This window comes from Arvicola amphibius, chromosome X (assembly GCF_903992535.2).
Source record: "Arvicola amphibius chromosome X, mArvAmp1.2, whole genome shotgun sequence".
Lineage (NCBI taxonomy): Eukaryota > Metazoa > Chordata > Mammalia > Rodentia > Cricetidae > Arvicola > Arvicola amphibius.
In genome coordinates, this window is record NC_052065.1 from 27,426,692 (window position 1) to 27,454,491 (window position 27,800).

The window sequence follows — 27,800 nt, forward strand, 5'->3', positions numbered from 1 at the left end:
CCAATCTGATCTTCTGTTTGATTGATTTTGTTGAGTTTCTCTTTTCTATTCCACTGATTTTTACTTTTTTTTTAAGTACCGAGGATTGAATTTAGGGTCTCATAGATATTAAGCCAGCACTTTACCACTGCAATATATCACCATTCCCATTTATTTCTATTGATTTTTCTTACATCTACTAATTTTGGCTTTAATTTATTCTTGTCTTTTTTTAAAGGTGGAGGTCTGAGAAATGGTTGGTAATTTGAGAGATTTTTGTTTTTTAATATATACTTAAATATTAGAAATATATTTAGTGTTACATATGTCTCCTTATTAAGTACTATTTCAGTTGTATCACAAAATTTGAAACAGTGTAGTTAATTTTCATTAATTGCAAAATGCTATTACCTTCTGATTTTTTTCTTTTATCTATGGGTTACTTCAAATTGTGTTACTTAGTTTTCCAAGTATTTGAGATACTGTCTTTTAAATTTTTTTTCAGTTTTTATTTATTTTTGAGACATTCTTTCTGTGTAGCTCAGGCTGGTTTCAAATCCACAATCCTCCTGACTCTGCCTCTTGAACACTGGAATTACAGGTGTGCAACAATATACCTGGCTTCTCTGTTATTAATTTTCAAGTTACCTTCATTGTGGTCCTAGAATAAACTCTGATATTAATATAGCCACTTCAGCCTTCATCCTAATAATGTTATAGTGATATAGCTTTTCTATACTTATTGTGAAACAATTTTTCTTGTTGCATAAAGCACATTTCTTGCAGGCACCATGTGATGAATACTTTTGTTTTTTTTTTTAACCAATTTGACAGACAACCTCATCTTTTTTCTTGCAGGGGTGGGTTTCCAGACAGAGTTTCTCTATGTATCCCTGCCTGTCCGGGAACTTGCTTTGTAGACCAGGATGGCCTTGAACTCAGAGATTCACTTGCCTCTGCCTCCAGAGTTCTGGTATTAAAGGACTGTGAACCTTTTGCTTTTTAATAGGATAATTTAGACTATTAAGATTTAGTATGATTGTTAACATAGTTTTATAGTAATATTTCATTTGTGTTTTAATAAATAAAGCTTGCCTGAAGATCAGAACACAAAACAGCCACACTAGTCAGCCATAAAGGCCAGGCAGTGGTGGCACACACCTTTAATCCCAGCAGCCACACTAGTTAGCCATAAAAGCCTGGCAGTGGTGGTACGCGCCTTTAATCCCAGCACTAGAGGAATATAAGGCAGGAGGAGACAGGAACTCGCTTTCTTTTCAGTCTGAAGATTTCATACAGGTAAGAGCTCTCTAGTGGCTTGGCTGCTTTGCTTCTCTGATCTTCAGGTTGAATCCTAATATCTGTCTCTGGGTTTTTATTACTTGTGCTACACAGTTTGGTATAAATATAGCTTCTTTTTGTGTTCCACTTCTTCTAATGTTTCCTTTTAACCTCTTTTTCTGTATTCTTGTGGATTATTCTCATTATGCTGTATCTTGCATTATTTTGGCTCTGCTGACAGTTAACAAATCCTAGCGATGCTCCTCTGTCCTTCATCTCCAGTGCTGCAATTACAAGCACATCTGACCTTTTACATGAATGTTGGGGATCCCAACTCAGCAAACTCTTACCCACTGAGCCATCTCTTCAGTCTCCCCCAATCCAAATTAGCTGTAACCCTTCATGTTGCTACTTTGGTGGCTGTATTTGGCTTTACTATAGCATACGTATTTGTCTTTGAGTGATACTACACTATGCTGCTTCATTTATGAGAACTTTCTGATAGTACACAGCCATTTCTTTATATTTGACCTTGGCGTTACCCTTGCAATCTGTTGTGCATCCCAATGCAAAGTATTTTTAAAGAGACTTAAGAGATATGGGAAGAAGTTACAGTCTTTTAACTTTGGTGTGTCTACAGATGTTTATATTTGGCCCACTTTTGGAAGACACCTTTGTTGGTCTCCCTAGGATTCTTAGCTCTGTTCCCTCAATTCAGGGACTCTGCCTGCTTTGCTTCTGAACTCCCTCCCCCTGCACTGGCCTAGAAACTCTCTGAAGGCAGTAAGGTGAGACAGCTACAGGTGTCATTGTCTTTGCATCTGCTCTCTCAGAGATCTCTGTCCTTTGTTGTTTGATGTCCAACATCTCAAAAACCATTCTCGGTTGTAATTTAATATCTGTCCTAATTTCATCTGTTTCAGATGAGAGGGCCAGAAGCCCAAGTTTAGTTTCATGGTTATATTTAAAGTCAATTTACATTTTGTTTTTCAAATATTCCCTATTAAAAGACAAACTTCCATAAACATGCTTTTGAGATAGATATGGTTGATCCTAACAATCACACAGGAAGCTATTTAAGCAATGCTGACTCTTAAGTACTCTTTAGATTTATATTCGTGAGGATGGGAATGGCGATCAGAATTGTGTATGTTTTAACAAGGTCACTTTATAGGATGGTGTTCTTGAATTTGAAGTGGTTAGTAGTAGGCTTTCAGTTTTGGACTGAATAACATTTGGAAAATGGTGTTCTGTCAGAAAGCTTCATGGAATTATCTAAGAATTTATATTCTAGCTTAATTTGAACCATGCCACAAGATATATTTTTGCATGGTTTCTATTTTGAAGCTTTCAGAAGGAGTAGGAAAGTACCGTGAAAGGTATAGTTTATCCAAACGATTTTGGTACTAACAGTCAATTGTAATGTTCAGGTTTCATTTCCAATTGGTACACTCAGTCAGCATACATGGTTACTTAGAGTAGTATTCTGGAAAATGCCATAAATAAATGTATACGCCAAACTGAGTTTCATGAGGGAAATGATGGCACAATAGAGATTCCGCCCTTAAAGCTAATAGGTTTCTATATTAACTCAGTTAACATGGATGAGAACCTACTATGTTATAGATACCTTTTTAGGCACAGTAGTAAAGGAGTCAGACAGTATCTTCATTGCCAGGGATATTTACTTCAAACCAGTATAGCCCATATTTTTTATTCTGTCTGCCCCAACATTTCTTTGCAGAGAAGAATTGACTTATGTTCTTTCTGTTCCCAAGATCATAAACCCCAGGGAAAGTACTGGCTCAGCTTGAGGAATTGGGGTGGTGGTGGCATGTATTCCTTGTCTTTTATTGCTTACAGAAAAAAGCCTTTCCCTTCCTGTTAAGCCAGTTCAAGTAGGTTATTTGTCATTTCTAACTATGGGAGTCCCAGTCAACAGGGAAACAATTGTGAGTACAGTGTTACAAACGGGGAAAACTTAGGGTACAGAGGAAGCGTATCAGCCTTAGGGAATGCATGCATTATAGATGGTCCCCAGGCAGAAGAGGTTATGTAAATATAATCTTCAGAGTAATTCAGAGTTATGAAGAAGACAAGCAAACAGGCAAACGGCCACAGTAATTGCAGTAGCTATATTCTATTATTCTTAATATATATTTTACATAAAACCATTCCTGTTTTCAAGGCAGCGAGTGAAACATATGCTATCACTGAGTTCACAAAGGAGAACACCCCTTTAAAAGAGACTTTAAAGAGTGGTTCAAGGTCATTTTTGCTTTCTGAAAGCACTAACTCAGGGATAGATGTGTGTACTTTCCCTAAGTCTGTGTAGTCAGCCCGCACTGAAAAGACAACTGCCATTATCTTGCTTCAGATTGTATGATCACAAGGTATTCTGGGACCTCCTTATGGTCCCTTACACCTTTCTGTCTGCTTTGCTTGGTTGGACATTACCTCTTCTGCCTTTCTTCCCTCTAGTTTTGTTTAGTCTTGCCAAACGGTGCTAAACTGCAAATTTACTTCCTTAGCGTGGGGCACCCTGTGGAAAGTGGATATGTGGAGATATATATATATATATCTGCCCCTGTACCACGGGGATCTAAAGCAGCAATGCATCACATGGACTTTTAACATTTGCTCATTGGGCAAATCAGAGTATGAAATGAATGGATGAAATTTTTGACTTTCACAGTTTGGAGGGAACTCGGGATCATTTAGTCAGTGTGCTTCTAGAAGTGTACAACCTGACAGATATCAAATGAGATGCACAAGGCCTCAAAAACTGTCGCCACATACTCTTAAGACCAAGGGTTGCTAAGCCTAGAGAGCACCAGAACAGGTACCTGGTTTGCATGCCCCCTTGGATGCTGCCAGATAATGTTAGACAGCTGACAAAGAACAACGAATACGAATACACAGAAGCGAGGGCTTTCTGGAAATTGTGGTCACGGATCTGCTCTTCTTTCTTAAGAAGGCATTTTGTTCTCTTAAGCTTTGAAGAAAAGATAAATGCATATATTTGAATGTCTTCATCACTAGAAATACGCTCCCATCTTTAAACTTGAAGGTTGCCCAGTGCTCTTCTTCACAATGTCATTATCTCCTTATGCTTTCAATTGTATGAACCCTGAAGTTTCAGGGTCTTCCTTGCTTCTTGCTTCTTTCATTGCAACCTATTACATGCCTCATGGATTTACTTTCATTCATTCATTTTTTTTGGAGATAGTATCTCAAGTAGCCCAAATTGGCTTTGAATTTGCTATTACATCGATTTTCTCACACCCTCAGGGCTGGGATTACAGGCATGTGTCAGCATATGCCTGGCTCTTTCATTCTTTCTGCCTTGATACACATCCCAGTAGTTCTGTGTACCATTATCTCTCTCCTGTACCATGGCGGGGTCTGCTTTGTTATCTAGTCTCTCTAGAATCTACATAATAGTTTTTAGATTGCTAAATCTAAAATGAAAACCTAATCCAGTTTCATGCTTAAAACCTCCAATAGCTTTCTGCTGTTTTTAGGCTAAAGAACAGACACCATAACATGTCTTTCACTACTGTACGGTCCCACTCTTGCTGCTTGCCATGCTGTCTGCTGGCCAGCTGCAGTGCCTTGTTTCCACCTGGAAACTATGAAAGAGCCTTTTTACTGCCGGGCTTCTGCACATGCTCTTTGGTTTGCTCGTCACCTTAGCTCCCCATCCTTTCCGTCTGCTTGGTGACAACCCCAGAGCCCTTTCTGATCATCTCCATCTATGATGCTCCTGAGAATAAGTGGAGGTACAGTACCAGTTCTCTGCCAACTGCATGCCTCAACATGGGGAAAATGAATAAACAGGTTGATGTAAATGGAAGAAATCTTATTTTAGCAACACCATTCAAGTCTCTGAATGTCTTCTGAATTACTTTTCTTCAAATTTTGGTGAGAGCAAAAATATGGAAAGTACTGGAATTCTTATTAAATTAATTAATTAATTAATTAAAATATGAGACAGGAAGGCGCAGCCTCATCCTGCTCAACTTCTGCTGATCGTGTACACAGGGGGCAACTTGAAATTCTGTCACCTTGTTGTGTCCACAAGTGAACAACAACAGAAAAGCACTGCACATTGACTCTGGAGATTTCAGATGTCATCGTGAACAGGCAGATTTGCAGATAGGGAATCTACAGACAATGAAGGTTGACTACATATTTATGAATTGTAAATGGTTAATTGTGTCCGATACAAGTAAGTTTTCTCTCCAAAGCCAGTCGTGTTGTCTGGGTAAGTGTTTTTCTCTCGGGTGCTTACGGTTTGAAGCAGTGGTTCTCAACCTGTGGGTCTCAACCTGTTAAAATGTTAATTCTTCAAATTGCCTCTTTCTTTGCTATATGAGAGGTTTTTTTTTTTGGTTTTGTTTTTTACATTCTGGAGTAATGTACCTCTTCTTGGAAAGCTGAAAAGTAATTGTTACAGTAGAGGTGTGATGGCCAGTATGTCTAATAAATGAAGCAGTATCTGCTCATTCCCATTAAACAGAAAACAGCTTGTTAAAAGGAAAAATTGGTAGGTGTATAAAGCCCCCTTCAACCATTATATGCAGACTAAATACAGTCATAATTTCTCTATATGTAGGGTACCATTATGACCTGTCTAACAATATTTTAATAGTATCTTCGTTTTAAATATGAAACATTTTTCGGGTTTCACATATTGTTTACTTGCAGACTGAATATATAATATTTAATGTCAGTTCTACTATTATTTCGAGCCTCTATAGGAAACTGATTTCTTAAGAACCATCCATTCCACCCTTCTTCCCTTCCTGCCTGAGTAGCAGTCTGTACAGGTTGAGTGAGCTGAGTGTCACTCAAGTTTTTCCGACTTACCATTGGTTCATCTGTGTTCTTCTGGAACTGTACAAGCCGAACTCTGGTCACATTCTCCATGTCCATGTCTCCGTTAGCGCTTTCTGGAGAATCACCATTTAAATAGGGAGAGGTCGGGGGAGGTGTGACCCTCAGCGCTTCATCACTGTAAACTTCATGTGCCACTACATCGTGAGTCTGAAGTAAGGCCTGGCATTTTTATGAAAGAAGAAAAATATTAGTTAGAGTATCATTCTAGCAGAAATATGCTATACAAACATAGGCAATATCACTTCTTCTCAAAAAGTATTTTTTTTTTCATTTACAGTAACTCAAAACAAACCATACCTCTAAACTACCTCAATTTCTTTGTGGCAAATTATCATGATAGATGGATTTCTTTTGAAAAATAGAGTGAGCAAGTAAGGGAACAAACCAATGACTGGATGGGCCTATCAATTATCAGGGTTAGAGACAGCATCTGGTGTTAGGCTGTGAAACTGTATCTAACTCACATGCTCAAATAAAAACTGAAATACTAAAATTTTAAATAATTTAGCAGGAAGAACATTTACAAAAATAACCAGCAAATTCACACTGGGGCTTTAAAAAAATCAAATTTAAAAGACATTATGTAATAATTACCACACTGGATATGAATGAAAGGATAAAACCAGTGTCACCTACTAGTATGTTGATAATGGAAATGAGGAAGAAGCAAGGATCGAGGAGGACCCATAGCTTCAGGTTCATATAACTGAATGGACAATTATACAGTGACATCAACGATATCTACCATAATACCTTCATACAGCCCAAAGGACGAACATAATTTATAACATGGTTTAGGAAATAAAATTAAACTGTACAGACGTACTTAAGACACCAATTTTCTAAAAACTCAAAATTGAAAGGTGAAATGTTTTTACGTTTATCTATTTGTGTATGAGCGTGCACACATGTGTGAGTACACACGTGCTATGATGTTCATGTGGAGCTTAGAGGACAACTTGTGGGAGCCCTTCTCTACTTCCACCGTGTGAGTCCTTTTGGTTTTTGGAGCTCTTGGATAAATATGACAATTTTTTTTTTTTGGAGACAGGGTCTTCTGTATTCCAGGTCGGCCCTGAATTCACTATGTGGGAAAGGGTGACCTTGGCCTTCTCTTTCTATCTCCCAAGGTTCAGAACTACACGGGTGCATCCCCATACTCGGTGCATGTGGTAGTGGGGATGTAACCTAGGGCTTTGTGAATTCTAGACAAGCACTCTACCAACTGAGCTACACCTCTTCCCCTAAGTTGAAAATGATTACTTATTTATTTTGCAAAACTCACTAACAAAGAAAAATGATTTCTTTATACTGACATCTATATGTCATCTTGGTGAATTTTGATAATAAATCTCATTTGTTTCTCTACAAAAGGATAGCGTCCTGCTTTGTGCCATCATAAACCCTTTTTAATAAGCATGAGAAATTTTAGATCAAAGAGAATTTACAAGTAACTATTGTTAGTCTGTTTGAAACTTTCTACAGATATACTAATACGTCCATTAGTGTGTGTACGCTAATTCTAAATTTAGTTTGATTTCCATCTGTAATATGTGTGGTAATGAGATATGTACAGATAATGAAATGCAATTAAATAGTATGTCAGCATTTGAAATCACTTCCTAAAAGGCTTATCAGAGCCATGACTTAGCTATTTTAAAGTCATGCATACAAGGCAAAAACAAGGTAATGATGTGTTAAAACCAGAAGGGAGATGGTGCTGAGTTGTCATCAGTAGGTGCCCAGAGTAATCCAGTTATTCCATTTCTCACGGAAAAGGTCAGTACTGCCACAATCCCAGGCTGCTGTTCTCAACTGCAGGCTTAGGTGAGGGCTACCAAAGGGCACTGACAACACCCAGTTTTAGAGCAGAACTCCTCAGGGGCCCCGAGAACCACAGCTACCAAGTGTAGAGGTTGGACCATTTGTGCAAATCCTTCTTTCTGTGGTCTAATTGTAGCAAAGCCACCAAAGAAGCTAAGATTTCGAGTAGAGGCCAAATCAGGACTGGGCCAAGTAGAAAAAGTCATCTGCTAAGGTCAGGCTCATCATATCAAGTATAGAGATATCTTTTACGACTCACGATACTTTGACTGGTAAACACAGGCAAACTTTCATGGGGTTAGGTCAGCCTTGAAGTCTCATGAATTGGATAAAATGTTTATGCTCTTTTTGTAGATGTTTTCTATTCATCCTTTAACGTTATATAAACAGGCACTTGCATTTAATGTATTACTTATAAGGGAGAATGAGTCTTCAATCATAAAGCAGTACCAAACTGAATTTTTAAAAAGTTTAAATTACGTTGCCAAATATGGTCATACTTGATATTTAGCAGACTTTGCTGCTATTAATGACTGCTGGCACAAAATAAAACTCAATCCCCAGCTTTAAGTCACATGCGAGCAGAAAAGGCAAACACGCACAGAGTGCTTAATAGGGTTAAAAAAAGAATCCATCAGGTTGGGTAACGGAGGCTTTTGGGTAACTACTCATCCAGCTCCCAGTCATTTACTCTCCATTCCACATTTCCTGGGTTTTCATGGGACAGAGACATTAAAAAAAAGTTTACCTATTGTAGTTGGTTACAAATACAGTAAAGTAAAAGTCGAAAGCAAAACTATTTTCCTTTAAATGTCTTCTGGGGTGTGCCTGAACAATTACACTAAGCTGAAATCGCTGCTGGTTTGTTAGTTTCTAGACACAGTTTTGCTACAGAAAGTTTGGCCTGGTATTTTCACCCTTTCGGACTCGGCATCCTGAGTGCTGGACAGCAGGTTTGGGTTGCCATACAGAGTTTAAATTTATCCTATTTTTCTCTCCCATTATTTTACATTTGTCTATTTGTCTTCTGGGTGCACACATGCACCCCTGCCATGCCTGCCATGGCACGCATGTGGAGGTCAGAGGACAGCCTGCAGGAGTCGGTTCTCTTCTTCCACCATGTGGGTTCCAGGAATTGAATTCAGGTTGTCAGGCTTTACCTGCCAGGCCATCCCACTAGCTCCCTTTATTTTCTCTCCTTTAAGTTACTGCAAATACTTTCAAACTGTCTGTTTGAACTGAAAGTTAAATGTTCCGGTTATAATGATTAGAAAGCAAAGTCCAGATAACTGAGCAAATTAAGTACAAAATATCAAATATACTAAGAATACTGGAACTTTGGTAAAACAAAAATATCACACTTATTAAAATATTTCTATTTCTAGTTGTTGTTATTTTTAAAAGCCCAGGGTTTTTAAAAATCATTATTAAAATACATATAAGACAGAAAACTTTAGTACTTAAAAGCTTATGTAACATGTATTTTAGAATTTTATTTCTTATAAGTGACATTATCCACATGTTTGCTTTTTCAAGAATTACCAATAAGCTTAATTTGAGCCTCCAGGGCAGCTCATCAGCATTACAAGTAGTCTGCTGTTTAAGAGTCGGGCTTTGGAGCCAGCAAGATGGGGACCTTAGGAAGGCCATTTTCTAGGCGGGTGACTTTAAATAAGTGTCTGTCTCACAGGAAATTTCTACTAATGAGGATAGTCACACAACTTTACATTCCAAGTATGAGCAAGTCCTGTTGTTCTCTACCACCTGCCGCAGGTGGGCAGCCTGTCCCCATTCCCATTTTTCTCTGAGCCTCCACCATTTCTTTCAGTGTCTTCTAGTGGGTCTCTCTCCTACAGTCCGTTTACAACATGTGAGCTCCAGAATTTTCCACCCCTTCATTTGCGACAGGGTCTTGCTCTATAGCCTTGGCTGGCCTGATACTCACTATGTACCTCAGGTTGGACTCAGACTGGCGGCGTTTCTCCCACCTCAGCCTATCAAGTGCTGGATGACAGGAATGTGTTACTATGTCCAGGAACAGCCTTGAAAGCATGGATTGCATCATAGTTTCTTGCTTGCAGTCACTCAGTGCAATCCCTACTTTAACCAGGAGAAAACCCTAGACTCTTTACTATGGTCTGGAAGAGCTTGGTCTGGCCTCTGCCAAGCTCTGTAAGCATTTCTGTATCAGTTTTCTTCCCTTTTACTAAATCCAATTTTAACGGACTTAGTTGTACTCCTCGAACCTACACAACTTCCTTCTGCTTCTTCCTCCTGCTTGAATGTTTGGGGGTCAGCTCTTCCTGTAACAAGTCTCAGCTTGGCTCACCCTTCAGAAGAGCTTCCCCCATGGATATAGAATAGCTGACACTTTACTTCTGTCGCTGGTCTTTTCTTCAGAGTTATTCTCACGGTGTAAAATGACCAAGCTATTTGATATGTCCAGTCTGTTCCTACCTCTAGCCTGCAGCCTCACTGAAATGGGAAATTCCACGAGGGTTGGAACTATGTTTTTCCTGTTTACTACCAGATCCTTAGTGGCTAGCACAGTGCACCTGGAACACAGTAGGCACTTAGATGTTTGATAAATGGATAAAGATGTTTTATAAGCACTGTGCTAGGTATTCAAAGATTTTGAGGAATTCTTATTTCTGAAAATGTTTACTGATAGGGAAACACAACACACACACACACACACATTTTCTATAAGTTCAGCAATGCAAAATAAATCAAGGCTTAAAAGGTAGGTAAGCTGTGAGGAATTAATTGGTCTGTATGAGCTTTAATGATTTCTGGAAAAAACCTTATCCTATAAAAAGGTCTTATTTGGGTATATGCTAATTTATTTATTTAATCTCCTTCACCTCCAATAGGATTTACTACTCTGAAATGGTCCAAAATAATTCTATGAAATGGGCTCAGGTTATATAGGAATTTATAGTCAGATGTGTTCAAAATTGTGGGGAATAAACTACACGTAAAGAGCAGTGAGTGGTGAGGTGAACCTACTTGCAAATGGGCCAGTTACTATTGTGCTCAGTGTTTTACTGAGCTTACAATGTCAGGTCTGTACACGGGCAGATGACAGACACTGTGGGGAAACTGTTAGTTCTTACTAGCTAACACTGACGAGGTATTAAGCACATGTCAGGCAGAAAACAGCCTAAGTACAGTAAGCATATCAAGAGAAGTTGAGCTTGAGTTCACAGCCAGTTTACAGCAGCAAGGAAGGAATTTAGCCTCAGTCCTGCCTGAATTTAGAGCTCAAACCATACTTATCCCATAGAAGACATGATGTCTGGAGAGGAATGAACTGTAATCTGGTCCCCACATATGCAATATCTAGAAACAAGATAATAAATCTCCAGGGCAATCCACTCCTGTTCTGATTATTCAAATGTGAGGACCCTAATAGGGCACCGAACCTTTTTATTTTCCTGCTTTGGGATATAGAGGAAAACAATGTTTAAATGAGATCACACTCACAAAGCTAAGCTGAGCCTAGGACAGACATAGGAGAACGGCCCAGGCTCATTCTGCAGGGAAAGGGCCTGCTTCAGCAGGTCAGCATGTATTAGAATGCACACACAGGAGTAGAAAGTGGACAAATAGAGGTTAACATGGATTTAGAGTAATTTAGGAATGACTTTGATAGCAAAGGTGGTATTCAAACTGAGTTCTATAATGACACATCTCGGCTGTAAAAGTAAGCTCACCCAGACATAGAACTGTATTTCTAATTCACTACAATCAAATAGAATGGAGTTAAACACTCTCAGAGATGTGTTTGAGTTTAGCCTGTAAAGCTCAGAAAAATTAGGCAGGGCCAAAAACAAAAACAAAAAAATGAGAGAGAGAGAGAGAGAGAGAGAGAGAGAGAGAGAGAGAGAGAGAGAGAGAGAGAGAGAGAGAGAGAGAGAAATTAGGTAGGGGACATGAAATTGCTTCTTTCAAGATAGTTACTTCGAAGGACAATGTTTTAGAAATATTACAAAGTTTTAGAAACATTACACATACAATGAAATAGCATGTATTTAAAAACTCACAGGTATGGGTATGATACAAGCTATATTGTAACTATTATTTTGAAATAAGCATTTAGGATGTGAGGGTGATCTGGCTGGGACATCTGTCACCCCACTGACTGCCAGGGTTGATTCAGCTGATCTGGCTGCCTAGGCGGGTGTCCCCTTCCTCACCGCTCCATGTGTGTCTCTTCCGAAGCTGTGCGCTCGGTCAAAGAGGATGACCGGATGACCTTTCCCAAAGAGAGGACTGGTCCCCTGCTAGAACCTCCAAACAAGCTCTCAAGGCTTTAAAATAGCATTTAAAATAAATAGTTGCAGTAAGAACAAGGTTATTTTCAGCATGAATTACGATCTGTAATTGTGTGGGGTTTTTTTTTTTGGTAGAAAAAAAGATATGTATTATTTTTGCTGTGCCTGTATGTATATACCTTTGTGTAGATGACCTTGCAGGTCAGAAGGTGTCAGAGCCCCTGGAGCTGGAGTATGGCGGCAGTTAGGAGTTTCCTGACGTCGGTGTTGAAAACTAAACTTGAGTCCTTCAGAAGAGCAGCAAGCACTCTCAACCACAGAACCCCTTCTTGCAAGCCCCTGCAATTCTATTCTTCTTCTTTTTTTTTTTTTTTGGTGCGCCACCACCGCCCGGCTGCAATTCTACTCTTGAATTGCAGCTTTTTTTGGTTGCAGATTTTGAATTGCAGTAGATAGTTATGAACCTCTTCTCTACAAAAAAAAGTTTCTTAGCTATTTCACATTTCTAGTAACTGGCTAGATGCAGGTGCTATTCCCATTTTTTTTTGTAGAAACAAATGAAAAATGTGCAGGACTTCTGTGCTGTCTAAAGCAAAGACACCCTGAGTTTAATTCCTGGAACCGCTGGGTGGAAGGAAGACTCCTTCAACTTGTTCTCTGACCTTCATGCATGACCACATGCATTGTGGTACATGTGCTACCCTAAATAAATATAACACAAAACCAAAGTCAGTTTTTCATTAAAAAATCGCCCTCAATTATAGGTCTTTGTGGCTTAGGCAGCATAGAGTTTCAGTGAGTGACAGAAGACTGGTAAAGAAGCAGATCCTTATCTGAGGTGTGCATAGTCCTTGAAGAGCCACTTTTACAACTATCATGCAAGGTCAACAAAAACAACAAAATCAAAATATTTGTTATTACCTGGGATTATACTTAGTATGATACTATAGTCACGAACTACAAAATGATATTTCAGTCAATGGTATACTACATACACAAGATTATATTGAAGCCAAAAATTCCTAGGGCCTAGTGACTTCATGGCATAATGCCTACTTACATGTTGCTGGTGTAAACAAGCCTGCTGCACAGCCAGTCAGATGAAAGAATAATATATACAGTTATCCATGGAACAATCAGACTAGAGAGCCATGATGTTACTGGCTTAGTTATTTACCAGCTTATACTTTTTAATCATTATTTTACAGTGTGTTCCTTCTACTTGGAAAAAATGTTTAATCATGGTAGCCCATTGGTTATAATCTAAGCGTTTGGGAGGGCAAAGCAGGAGGATCCTGAATTTGAGGCTAGTCTGGGCTACTTTGTGAGATCCTAGGTCAGACATAAATCAAGACCAAAACCTAGAACAAAGAAACAACACGTTTACTGTAAAAAATGCATGCTGTGCTATCCTGGTACTAGCCACAAATGCTTGTGTTTAATGTGTCTCTTGATTTCATCATTTCTCTTGTGCTTGTTAAATTTCATGTTGCTTTGCTCACTATGATTCTAAGAGCCTCCCAGAACTATGGCATATACATGTCTATACAGCGTGTAGCCTGGTGTACATTAGTAGCTTATATCACCTACGCTCTTGTAAGAACACTCTATGATATTCTTACAATGACAAAATTGCCAAGTACCACATTCCTCAGAATTTATCCCAATAGTAGGTGACATGATTGTATAAGGATAAAATACATTTGATGACACTAGCAATATTTTATCAAAGTTTTAAAAACTGTGAAAGTATGGTTTTGGTCTAGTGATGTGTTACTTACCATGAAATGAGGTTGTGTTAAAATACGCTTTAGTTCCTTTGCGTCATTATTCTCAGGGTAACATGAAATTTCTTCCAATACCTAAAAAAAAACAAGAAACATACTAGTGCAAAATGATATGAAATTTACAAAGCATGGAACCCCTTTAAATTAAAAACCATGAGTGGGTTTTTTTAGTGGCAAAGACAATTTCTTTGAAAACATTTGTTGAGTGCTAAAGTTATTAAAATAGAAAGATATTGATAGTATTAAAATAAAACAAAAGCAACAATAGTTTGCCTTCAATACTCAGCTGCGACACAATGGCAACAAAAACTAAAACACAAAATGGGAAGTTTATAACACGTACTTATTACAGGTTTAGAAAACTTACGTAGCTTAATGAGAAAATTCAAATTTACCCCCCAAATCAATTTGTACTGAAAGTTAGTAACAGCCTTTAAAATTGAATAGCACTACTAGTTCCTTAAAAAGATGACCAGAGGTTCAATGAAAACAATGTACAAAAGAATGCCAATTAAGTAGAATAATTATGAATACACTTAAGTAATTTTCCTTGCAGCCTAGCGGGAGTAATGCTGTTCTCCATGCTTATCTTCCAACATGGAGAAAACAATGCTCCTGCCAATGGTCCCTATGACGAAATTCCAGCAAACCCAAGACCAAAGTTAACAACTCAGACACCTTCAGCAGCTTTTGTTTTGCACTCGAACTTTCCTCACCAATCAGGCAATAGCATTTTGTTTGCATTGGTGAAAATGCTGATTACAAATCAACCGCTCTAAAAAGGCTCTCCCTTTCACCCAGGAAGGGAGCTCACCTGTTCACCTTAATCCAGGTCTAGCAGCCCATAGCAGTGCCTTGGTTTTCTGAGCAGGTACCTGTTACTGCAGAGGGCTGGCCAATTGCACTCAACTGAATTCTAATCATGGATCCAATCTAGGATTGCCTCAACACTAGTGGGTGTAAAGCCCTTCAACTAGCATGACTCTCCTGCCTCAACCTGCCAGAACTTCAGGAAGGGGTTAACATGGCCTTAGTCTCAGATTTCAGCACCCTACCACTCACACCTGTACTGGTGTTTCTTATTCAAATGCCCTGCTAATGATTGTTGGTTATGCAGCTAATTCCTATTGCTTACTAAAATTAAAGTAGTTCTCTTTGGTGTATTCTGCTTCTCTTCCAGGAACAAGGGGAAAGCACAAACTCTCTTTCCCCTGCCACTTTCATGGTTTATGATTTTAATTACAGAGGTGTGATCTCCTAAGCTAGGGGAAATTCTTCAACTGTATAATTAGGACAAAGGATTTGTCCCCAGAGTGTCGCAGCTTCTATCTATTTAGGTATTGATAAAATTGCTCAGTGACTCATGATTCCTGACTGATAGTGTTAATTCCTTTCAAAGAATGAAAGAACGCTTGCTGGGCAAATTAAGACATTTTTTCTTACCCTATTCTCATCAAGCAAATAGGCCTGGCACTCACCGTGGTCTAATTTCTCAGTGACTATGTAAGCACACACACACACATATAAATTATATATATCAAAGGTCATGTTTCACATCTGCTAGGAAGCTGGCTGTGATGGCACACACCTGTCATCCTAACACTGGACTATATGGGGAGATTCTGTCTCAACAAAACAAAATCTGCTAAAAATGGATCATGTCTTCAAAATGCTTTCACTTAGTAATCACACCTTGTAAGAAATATTTTTAAAAGGAAGCGTTTATTTGCATAAAACTTTAAAAGATCAGACAGTTAAAAAAGAATATTTCCTAATGGGGTAATTTCTACATCATTCTAGTAATAAGAAAAAAAATTACACAGTCGTTGTGTTATATTCATAAAGATCAAATAGAGGCATAAAATGCTTGTTACATATTAGATCCAAACCAACATATTTTGATCAAAGTCTATATGTAAATGAAAAGATACCAAAATAGAAGAAACTGTTTTTGGGTGGTGGGATTCTGGGTGAATTTTGTTTTCCAAGCTTTCTGCAAAGTCATGCTTCTATAATAAACAAGTATGAAAAAATTTGTGGCAAATACTTTTATGGGTTGATGATGCATAAAAATGACTTCTTTGAATTTGGTATATTTATTGTTATATAAAAGTCAATTAACCTCTACATAGTACCACATTAAAGAAGCAACTCACATTTTTAAAGCATGTCTATTCCTACCAGGTCAGTAAAATAACATCAAAAAAGAAAAGAGTACATTACTATGTTCATTTACACAGCAAAACCAGGAGAAATCTGGGAACTACAGTTGCTGAGACTTTTTTCTTCCCTACATGGATGTTCAATGATAAATTTAGCAATCGGAATCTGAGTATGAGTCAAACTGCAATCCTAATGAGTGCGCCTCTTTACTAAAGGCAGCAAACGTGACAACACTAAATACTTTGAGAAAAAGATGTCGCTTACCTCTTTGGCTCTCTGTACTGCATCACTTGGAGGATTCCTGATTTGTGGTGAAGACTTTGTGTTAATTTTGTCATACAGCTAAAAAAGCAAAGAAGAAAATCCAGTCAATATCCATCACGTTTTGCTACAGTTTACAGCTTTCTGTTTATTATTTCAACAATGCTTTCCTCTTAAAAAGTCAGGGAGATGACGTCACTGGGTCTTCTTTGCAATTGTTAATCATTCAAGGGAACTTGTCAGAATATGAGTTTCATGCTTATCTTTTTAAAGTAAATACTTTTAAAGAGAGCAATTAACATTTGTCAGTATAGCAGCAATCCCAGGATTTCCTTCCAGACAGAAGCAACATTCACTAATGTGACTATGGAGTAAAATGAAAGAACAGTTTCCGGCCAAGAAGAGTCTAAAAGAATTTTCACAGAAACCTAGATCTTGGGAAAGGGCAAACCAACTCCTTCTAGGAAGGAATGTTCTCATAGAGGTTTTTCTTGTTTTACTAGGGATGGTCAATACCAGAATCAGTGCTGGAGCCTTCAGCAGGGAGTCAGGGACAGAAACTTGGTCTCTTTTGACTTTGCAAATTCAGAGTGTGACAGGCCTGAAACAGTTCTGAATAAATTTACATTCCCTCACACAAACATGAAAGAATCAAGCATCAACTTGCTAAAGAAGGTTAATTTAATTTGTCAGACAAAATATTCTGCAGTTTAGAAGTACAATTAAAATGCTAGTTTTACCCAAACAGAATGGCCCACAATGAACAGTGTGCTCTGAAAAGTAAAAAGTTAAAGTGGCCTTGGCTAGTCTGATGGCTTCTATTTCCTAGCTCCTCTAAAACAGCCTGACATTTGGGGATTGGTTTGTCCCTCCCCCAACTTTTCTCTGCATACCAATGTTAGTCCAGAGGTGAAATACTGACTGTAAACATTCTTCATATTATAGTTAGATGCCAGAAAAATCTTTATAACTTGTAAATATTTAGGCCATACCATACATTAAAAATTCCTAATAAGGTATTAAAAAATGATCAAGAGAAAGTGAAAATAGAGGAGGGGCCATTTTGTGATGCCGTTAATTAAGAAAGTACTGCTGAATTGAAGACTGAATAAATAGTTTAAGCAGAAAAGTAAAATGCTACTCTACTTAAAACATTTTAGGGCAGTGGTGGTATGCTGGTGGTCAAATCCTTGGAGAATATATGTGGATGGTCTCTGTCTTCTTAAGGTTTACATCTCTAGTGATTGCCAACTAAAATCTGGAATGAAAAAATGTACTTTTTTTAAACAGACATATATACATGCAGGGTCTCACTATGTAGTCCTGGCTGGTCTGGAACTCGCCATGTAGTTCTGACCTCTTACTTGTAGCTATCCAATTGTTTTTGAATTCAGAGGGTTCTGCCTGCCTCTGCCTCCTGAGTATTAGGATTAAAGGCATGTATCACAGTTCCGAGCCTGTCAATGCCAAGTATGTCAACATGAACTTGATTCCCAGGACTCATATGGTAGAGGGAGAGAACCGTCTCAGGATGTCCTCTGAAACCCACACGAGCACATTCTCATAACTCCCCAAATAAAATATAATTAAAAAAATACATTTAGTGGTTCTGGGAATGGTGGTATATACCTTTGATCTCAGCACTAATGAGGCAGAGGCAGATTATCTCTTTGAGTTTTAGACCAGCCAGGTATATCTACATATTGAGTTCCTGGACAGTTAGAGCTACATGAGAGACTCTGTTTCAAAAAGCAAAACAACAACCATCACCACAACAACACAGACATTTAGTGGGCCAGCAAAATGGCTTAGGTGGCAAAGGTGTTTACCACCAAGCCTGTGATTTGAGTTTGATCCCTAGAGTCTGCATGGTGGAAGGAGAGAACAAACTCCTACAAGTTGTTCTCTGACTTTCACACTTGTACTGTGGCATGAGTGTATGTACACGACACACGTGCGCGCGCACACACACACACAAATAGAAGTGTAATCTTAAAAAGATGCTTGGCTATCCATGATGTCAAAGTATTAATAACTAAAGTTTAAATAACTTAAATGAATAATAATAATAACAAGAAAACCTCAAGGCCATTTAAAAGAATAACAAATTTAATTCAAGGCCTTGTAGGTTGATTGCCCTGTTACTTTTACACTGTTCATGCTGCAAATTCTTTATCTAAAACAGCTTTAACGTTTTCGCAATCAAAGACTATTGCTGACATGACTTCCAACGCTTTCAGATATGATTAGAATTGCTTTCTATTTACACAATTAATAAATGCATACCTACTTTTACTCACAGAGCAGCAAACACCACCCTTCCCAAATTTCTGAACCTGGAGATTTGATTTTTAACCTGGTCTCACTAAGCCCAGTAGAGTCCCTTAGTTCTTGTGTCAGTGCTGTTTCTTTTAGGAAAAAAAAATGGTGCTAGGCACAGCACTCAAGACTTTAACTCTGCTAACATCTAAAAACTACATGTTAGTATAGTGTCTTGAAGACTTTTATCTGGTCCCTAGAAGACATTCTTGAGCCTCACTCCAGACCTACTAGAGATGCTTTCATATGCTCTGTGGGCTTGTAGGTTTTTTTTTCCCCCGAGACAGGGTTTCTCTGTGTAGCTTTGGAGCCTGTCCTGGAACTTGCTCTGTAGACCAGGTTAGCCTAGAACTCACAGAGATCCTCCTGCCTCTGCCTCCCAAGTGCTGGGATTAAAGGTGTGCGTCACCACCGCTCAGCTAGTACTAACTTTTGAGTAATAGTAGTCATTCTAATTGCCCCCTCCACGAGACGGAACCCATACCTGACACTGCTTGGGTGACTGAGAACCATACATATGCGTGCGCGCACGCACGCGCACACACACACACACACACACACACACACACACACACACACACGCGCGCGCGCGCGCTTTAGAACTCCAAACTAAAGGCAGCAGGAGGTCTGTGGCGCCAAGCCTCCTAGGAAGCTGCCAGTGCTGGTGGAGGAGGGCTTGTTGCATGGCGGGCAGCGCTCCTTCCACAGCTGGCCTAGGCCTTGTTCTGCCTACAGAGGCAGAAGCATGACGTGCAGGACTCACAAGCTTGAGGAAAGAACACATTTGATTTTCCCTTCTCCTCCTTCTTGAGAACTGTTCTTCCATGATGTAAAGTGAAGGGTACGGGGACCCTCCAGACAAGCTTGCGCAGGAACTGCAAGTGGCAAACAGGAGAACTTCTTGCATTGGTCTTTAGCCAGAGCTAGCCGAGTTGCAGCAACTTACTGGCCCACATTGACACACTAGGATGGGCAGCTTTGTTCAGAGACTCCTTGGGGAGGCTCAACACGTGGTATTTTAGGTCTTCAGTGAAAGGTGACTAGTGTCTGCTTCCTTTATGCTGACCTGGGGTAACTCCCAGTATATATTAAGGTAAGAATGTGTACTTCCTATGAGTCAAATAAACACCTGAGAGGGTAACCTGCCCAAGGTCATTCTGATCGAGTGCTGTAAAAGAGGATTGCCTGCGCAGAGCAAGAAGACCCAGAAATAGGGGTTATGGGTAATAGCACAGGGCAGGAGACGAGAGTGTGCTTCTGAGGCTAGCTCAGGCTGTGCCAACAATGCTAAAGCTGCACATTTGCAACTCGGGACATCACCACTGGGATGCCTGCCATATCAAGGGCATCAACAACCAAAAAGGAAGTGGCTGTCTGATGTTCATGATTATAGAACATGCTGTGTAAGGGCTTCTTTCTCTTCTCCTTGACCCTTGAGTTCTCCAATAAGAGATAAGAGGACACAGCATATGTTTCATAACTGTTTCCTCAAAAATTAAAAATTTGAACTTGTACATAGAAGTTATGAATACATATTTGTAAAGAATGTAGAGTACCACAAAAATGAACACAGCAGAAATACCTATTTCAGTTGATTTCTTTAGGAACCAGATACAATTTCTATTTGATCCTGCTTGCACACTAAAAAATTTCCCATATTAAACACATTTTGGCCATATTTAATTCTTTTTTGAATCTTTCAAGTCTGCCTTATTTAACAAGGTTTTTAAGATAGAGAAGATCTTAGATACTGATACAGTTCTATTTCTTCATTTGGAAGAGAATGCCATAGTTTGGATAAATATCAAATAAGACAAGAAGTCTTATTTGCCAGCTTGTGGCACTAGTGGGAAGTGGTAGAACCTTTAAGAAGTGGGGTCTAGTAGGTGGAAGTTAGGTCACTGGGGCTGTACCTTTGAAGCAGTTATTAGTGTTCCATTCCCTTCTCTTTCCTTCTTGTATGTCACGAAGTGGGCAGCCTCTTCTGCGATGATCTATTTATTGCCTTCCCACAGGCCCAAAAGCAATAGGGAGAACTGACTAAAACCTCTAAAACTGTGATCCAAAATACATCTTTCTTCCTTTGAAGGTGATTATTTCAAATATTTTGTCATAGCAACTAAAAGCTGACCAATGCAGAAGTGAAAAGTAATGTCTAGTGAGGTTAAATGCTGCACGTAGGGTTACATAACGAGCAGTGGAGAATGAGTATGTGGCTTTTGTCTCACACCAGCTATCTTTGGATTATACTGGAATTTAGTAATAACAACCCATGCTAGGGAGATGCTTAGTAATACTTGGGAGGGGGTAAAATGCAGAAAATACTATTCATAGACCATGGAAAAATAAAGTAACTAGGATTTGGAAGTTATCAGCCAATCAATCACAGGTTTTCTCATGTTAAGATCTTAATCTTATCCTGGCCAAAAGAAACTTTTTAGGCTTTAGGGGCTCTCTGGTCTCTGGCACTACTATTGAAGTCATTGTGTTGTGTAAAGACAGCTGCTAACAATGAACAGTCATGGCTATGTTTCAATAAAATATTTATCAAACAAAGAGTTGGCTGGATTTGGCTTGAGAGTGAGAGCTTGTAACCTCTGCCTAGAAATTTAAATTCAAGGTGGTCTGGCAACATCAAAATATATTTCTTTTTGTGATTTGTATTTCTTAAGTCTAAAGATAATGAAGCATGTTTATAAGACTGGCATGCTGAAGCAGGTAGCCTAGAGGATGAGAAGATGTTAATAAATTATTTCTAGATGGAAACAAGGATGTAGAACTCTATGAGTGTTTGCATTTTTTTTCTAAAGAAGTTAGCTACCCAAGTTCAGCTATGTATCTTCAAACCACACACATAGCATTAAGGCAAAAACAAGGAAATGTGAACAGCTGCAAGGGAAACTGGCTGTCTCAAACCGTGTCACTTCCAGACAGTTCTGTTCCTTGCCAGTCTTTGGCACTGGGTCAGATACGACCACACAGCTACATGGACATACTTCACCTCTATCTCAAGGGGAGTAGGCACAGTTCCATAGGCAAGCTGTGTTCTACACTGTAGATGTTTCAAAGAAAGCAGAATAAACTCAGTGGTAATGTTCGATTCCTATCTCCTGAGCATGTACTTTCCAATAGAAAGATGAAATCAATTAATATATCACTTTTAATTTACTTACAAAGCATTAAATGAAGCTTCTTTTTTAAATTCATATTCTATTACATCTTACTTTTGATTTTGTAATCTTCAAATAGAAGTGATTGCAAATTGTTTTATTTATCATTGACTATTTAAACTAGAATTAGTGGAAAGATGCTATGAACTAACTCTCCCTGGGTTGTATAAGCCATTTGCTCCCCCCACAGAAAAAACATCAAAGAACAATGATATAAACCACTTAAGACAAGATTATAACTTATTTTTTTTCAAGGCAGGGTTTCTCTCTGTATCCTTGGCTATCCTGGAACTATCTCTATAGATCAGGCTGACCTCAAATTCACAGAGGCCCGCCTGCCTCTGCCTCTTGAGTGCTGGGATTAAAGGTGTGCACCGCCACCGCCCATCATGATTATAACTTTTACAAGACTGTAAGCATGGACCAAACAACAAATGGGCTTGTAGAGCTGCAGAGAAGAGTGAAGTTCATTAGCAACTGCTTACTTTAAAGACACTGAAGCAACTTCCTGTTGAAAGAGAATTCAAGTTCGTCATAGGCACAAAATAATGAAATGCTCGCAATCCTAGCAAGACAGATAATAAGAGCACGAGCAAAGTTGCATGAAATAACAGCGGTGAGATAAGAAACAGACTACCTTATTAGGAACTTCCTTCATAATTTCTGTGAATCATCTGTGAAGAAGCTGGGTGAACAGGAACCAAGTTCCAATATCACACCTTAGTGAACTGAGAAGTGAGAGGCAAAAGGGTTTTTCTCACTTACAATACATTTGAAATCCAGAAAAATGTTAGCAAAGGTAGTGATTTAGTACTAAAATACAGGGAACTGGCAAGCAGTTATCACGTTGAAGATGATTTTTTAGGTTGTAAATTGAAGAAACAGTTCTGAGATCTAAACTCTTGTTTTCCTGCTCAGGCTAACATACCAACTTAAGATCTTCAGCATAAACACCTACCCAGGAGGCTTGAAGAGAGGAGATCTGGAAAACCCCATCTCTTAAATATAAACAAAACCAAAAATGAAAGAGCCTTTCCAAGACCAATGGCATCATTAAACATGAGATAGTGCCACAGCAGCATGATGGGGCCACACAGCCTTAGCATCATTGAACATGAGATAACGCAAAGACAGTCCATACAGGTCTGAACAAAACTGCAAAAGCTGAAATGAAATTTTCAAAAAATTAGGCTATGAATCTATAAACTCCAAGAAAAATATCTTAAACATTTAAGAATGATTATGTATTACCATGAGTCCATGATTTATAAAAAAAAAATCAATACCACCAGGGTGTGTCTTCCTTCTTCCTCCCTCCCTCGCTCTCTTTTTCTCTCTCTTTTGGTTTTTTGAGACAGAGTTTCTCTGTAGCTTTGGAGTCTGTCCTGGCACTGTGGACCAGGCTGGCCTTGAACTCACAGAGATCCACCTGCTTCTGCCTCCCAAGTTCTGGGATTAAAGGTGTGTGCCACTGCCTGGCTTTTATGAGCTAAATATTTGTCTATCCTATCAGTACCACCTTCTCCTAAACACTTACATACTATGGAATTTTCAAATCTGTTTAATTAAGAAATACCCCACTGAGTGCATTCCATATATGTTCAGGTGGCCACAGAGTCCAGAAGAGGGTGTTAAATCCCATGGAGCTGGCATTACAGATGGTTGTGAGCTGTTTGTCATGGGTTGCTGTGGACTGAACTCTGGTCCTCTGGAAGAACAGCAAGTACTTACAACTACTGTACCAACTCTCCAGTCCCCAGTTTATTTTGAATAACTGAGGAAAGCATTCAAATATTAGTCATGCAGATGATTCTCTACTGCAGGGAGACCATGCACAGCATGCATTAGAAAGATGTACTTCCATTGTCTTTGATCAGTATTGTTACAATTTATTCTGAGTTAACTTTCCCTCTAAATATTCAGAAAACAAGTAGTCTCAGCACCTTTTAGAAATCTTAAATTAAACCTGTGTTTTATCTCAAAAGTATGCTAAACCTTCAGAATCTAGTGATGGGAGTAAAGCAGTGAGAGTCCTAGTCTGGAATTAGCTTGTCCTTGGCTAGGGCTCAGTTCATACTGAATAGCTAGAGCTGGAAATTGATCGGGAGTGTACATAGTGGCTGAACGTTTTTGAGTTAGATGTGCCAGGAAAGCATTAGCTAAATAGTATAACAGTGAAATGCTAGCTTAAGTCATGTTTTAGTGGGAATATATCCGTACTTGAAGTTCAGCTGCCTGGTAATGCGATAGTCTAAAGTAAAGCCAGGACTCAAGTTTGCTATGGGCAGTGAAGATAACTGAAAGATCAGTACCTTTGGGCTAGCTGAAGAGTTCCTGAAAGTCAGTAAATGGGTGGGGGATGCTGACACTGGGATTTAGTATCTACTAGAGTACTGTAAAGTCAATTTCAAACCCTGGTTTATGCAATCCATTCAAACAAACCAGACGAAACCTTGTATCCATAGCACATTCAGAGAAGATAGTGCATTCATTTAAAAAAATAATAGAGACTACCTACAGGAACCAACTTGGGATCCAGAAAGAGCAATTATGTGAAGAAGGAACCAAAGTACAAATCTCTGTGATTAGCATTTTGAGAAGCTGTTCTTTCCTATTATACATTTACAATATAATGTGGATAGTGGATAAGTGTGCAAACAAAATGCAACACATACACATACAACAGACTACTACTCATCCGTCAAAGGGAGGAAGTTTGGATACATGCTCTACAACGTGGAAGAACTGTAAGGACCATGATGCTAAATAGGCTAGTCATAGAAGAACCAATACTGGACAAGTGAGGCGTCTGATCCTTCTGCCTCCATCTCCTGAATGCTCACTGACAAGGCCTTCGCTGAAACACATAGTTTGCGCATTTGAAGTGGTGACTGCTGACAGCTGTGCTGTTTCATCTTCACTGGCAACTTGATTGAATTTGGGGTTAAGTTAGAACCATACTTCTGGGCAGGCAAGTAAAGAAAAACTCTAGCCAGGCAGGGGTGGCACACACCTTTAATCTGAGGCAAAGGCAGGCAGATCTCTGTCAGCTCAATGCCAGCCTACAACCAACCAACCAACCAACCAACCAACCAACCAACCAAACAAACAAACATACAAACAAACAAGAGGAAAGACCCTGTCTCAGAGGGGGCACCACTCCACAGTCTAGGGGGAAAAGAGTCTAGGAGGAATACAGTGCTGCTTTAGGCCTTCTTGCCTTTGTTCCTTGCTGGTCAATACATCTTATCTTGTTGCTGATGGGGCTATGGCCATTTTTGGCTGACAGTGGAATCCAGCTTCTTCTTCCAACATGAACAGAAGAGCAGCAGCTATCTAGGAATCCTGCAGTCCTTGAGTACCATATCTGAATTGCTGAGGTGTGCACGCTCGTGCGACGAACAGCTCCTGGGCACTCAGTCTTTCCAGTGCCTAAACAGTCCCTGCTGGCTATCTGCCTATGTTGTGCAAGCCCCTTTGTGGTGTGTATCCATCCTATTGGCTCTCTGACTGCAGGGAACCTTAACCAACAGTTACATAATTATTGTCTCAATTCGGTTTTTGGAGAAATCTCCGTCCATCCCAAGGCGATAAAGATTTGCCCCTATATTTTCTTTTAAAGGTTATAGGGGCCATACTACTAGGGCCTTAGTGGCAAAGTGCTTGCCTGGCATGCATGTAATCCCAACATGCTCTCCAACACCACAAAACAAAACAATTTTTTCTTTTTATTTGTTCTTTTTTATTTTTTAAGAGAAAACAAACTATCTTTTTCCATTTTATATATCAATCCTAGTTTCCACTCCCTCTCCTCCTCCCATTCCCTTTACCTCCCCCCCCCGCCCACCTCACCCCCATCCACTACTCAGAGAGGGTAAGGCACATTGCTTTGGGGAAGGTCCAAAGCCCTCCCTACTATATCCAGGCTGAGCAATGTACCCATCCAAAGAGAATAGGATCCCAAAAAGTCAGTACAAGCAGTAGGGATAAATCCTGGTACCACTGCCAGTGTCCCCTCAGTCTGCCCCAGCCATACAACTGTCACCAACACTCCGAGAAACTAGGTTGGTCCTATGCTTGTTCCTTCCCAGTCTGACTGGAGTTGGTGAGCTCCCATTAGCTCAGTAGACTGTTTCAGTGGGTGCCCCATCATAGTTTTAAACTTTTACAATGGCTCTATGATCTATTTTGAGATAATTTTTTGTTTATGGTGTAAGAGTTCATTTTTATATTTTTGCTTATGGAGTTCAATAGTGGTATCTCCATTTAAAGACTATTCCTTTGTCAATTAATTGTAGGTATGATAGATAAAAGGGTAGATTGTTGAATCTACTCTTAAAAGAAAAAAGAGGATATAGATATGATAAGATAAAAAGGTAGATTATTGAATCTACTTTCAAAAAACAACTACTAGTTTTAAGTGTTTTACATTGGATTAGACTTTTGTATTTTGTATAAAAATTCTGTATATTGATACAAATTTGAGATTAATTTTGTTAGAACATACTGTGCACACATTTCTACTCTTGTTCAAGGTATTGTACCTATACAACTCATTTAACAATATAATGCAAATTTCTAGTCCTTGAAAATTATTATTACCAACTGTTTAGGATAATAAGGAAATGCAGGCTAGTAGTTAATCACTAATTACAATCGAACTTGTAGTCACATTAGGTATGTTTTCAAGGTCAAACAAAGATATATTTTAGATAGAGAAGTCATCTTCAAACACTCCAGAGATCTACAGACTACAGCATTTAAGATGTTTTAATAACATAGGCTCTTTTTTTTTATGACAATGAGACACGTGTGCTCCTGGCAGCACCAATCTACTTCAAAGAAGATGATGACCATTGAAGAAACTCCATAAAGAGTTTATTTTCTTTGTGGAAAAAGTAAGCCACTGGGCAAGAAAGTGCTCTTGCCTCAACTGCTGACAGTATGCTGTCCTAGTTGGACAAACAGAACACATATAAAATTGTGACTGCAATATCTGAGAATCATCCCTTTAGTCTGAGTATAGGTAGGGGTAAAGGTCTCTTTAGAGGCTTACTGTTCTCTTTCTCTGATCTTCAGCTTTAACCCCTCTCTGGGGTTTTATTTTTTGTGCCACATAATTCTCTTGACATTTTTCATGAAAATTAACTATAAATGTGGGAATTTATTTCTAAATCCCTTTTTGTTCTATCAGTCTATATATCTATTTTGTTTTTAATAGCTTTATAGTAAGCATTGAAATCATTTCTCTTATGTTATTATTCTTTGTCATCTTTTTGACATGTCCATATAAATTTCAGAATCACTGAGAGGTGGTAGCACAAGCCTTTAATCCCAGCACTCGGAAGGCAGAGGCAGGCAAATCTCTGTGAGTTTGAGGCCAGCCGGGTCTACAAGAGCTAGTTCCAGGACAGGCTCCAAAGCTATAGAAAGACCCTGTTTCAAAAACAAACCAACCAAACAAAAAACCCAAAAAACCAAAAATAAATTTTAGGATCATCATGTCAATTTCTAGTTGTCTATTGCTCCCTCCCCCAATACTGGGGATGGAAGTCAGAGTCTTGTGCAAGGTAGACAAAACACTCTCCCCTTGAGCTACCATTCCCCTAGGCCACATTCTATGAATTTCTATAAAAAAATACTGCTGGAATGTTGATAAGAATGGTATAGATCAGTATGGAAATGAGTCGTTACAAATAAACCTAACTCTCCACTTATCTGGTTCTTATTTACTTTCTTTTTACAGCATTTCAGTTTTAAGTACATAATCCTTATGTTTAATTTACCACTAGGTATTTTTCCTTTTTGTGATAATATGGGTGTTTTCTTATTTTCAC

The 27,800-nt window shown here is 38.9% G+C and overlaps 1 protein-coding gene across 4 annotated transcripts in view; it reads right to left on the reverse strand.

Annotated features, from left to right (window-relative positions):
- Window positions 1-27,800, reverse strand: part of Cask (calcium/calmodulin dependent serine protein kinase) — a 331,839-nt gene that overhangs the window by 37,115 nt on the left and 266,924 nt on the right. For all 4 annotated transcript variants that reach the window (XM_038316597.2, XM_038316596.2, XM_038316595.2 and 1 more), the window contains exons 12-14: window positions 16,478-16,555; window positions 14,045-14,125; window positions 6,133-6,321 (exon numbers count right to left, since the gene is read on the reverse strand). In XM_038316597.2, coding sequence (XP_038172525.1) covers window positions 6,133-6,321; window positions 14,045-14,125; window positions 16,478-16,555 — 348 coding nt within the window. The remainder of the gene's footprint in view (window positions 1-6,132; window positions 6,322-14,044; window positions 14,126-16,477; window positions 16,556-27,800) is intronic.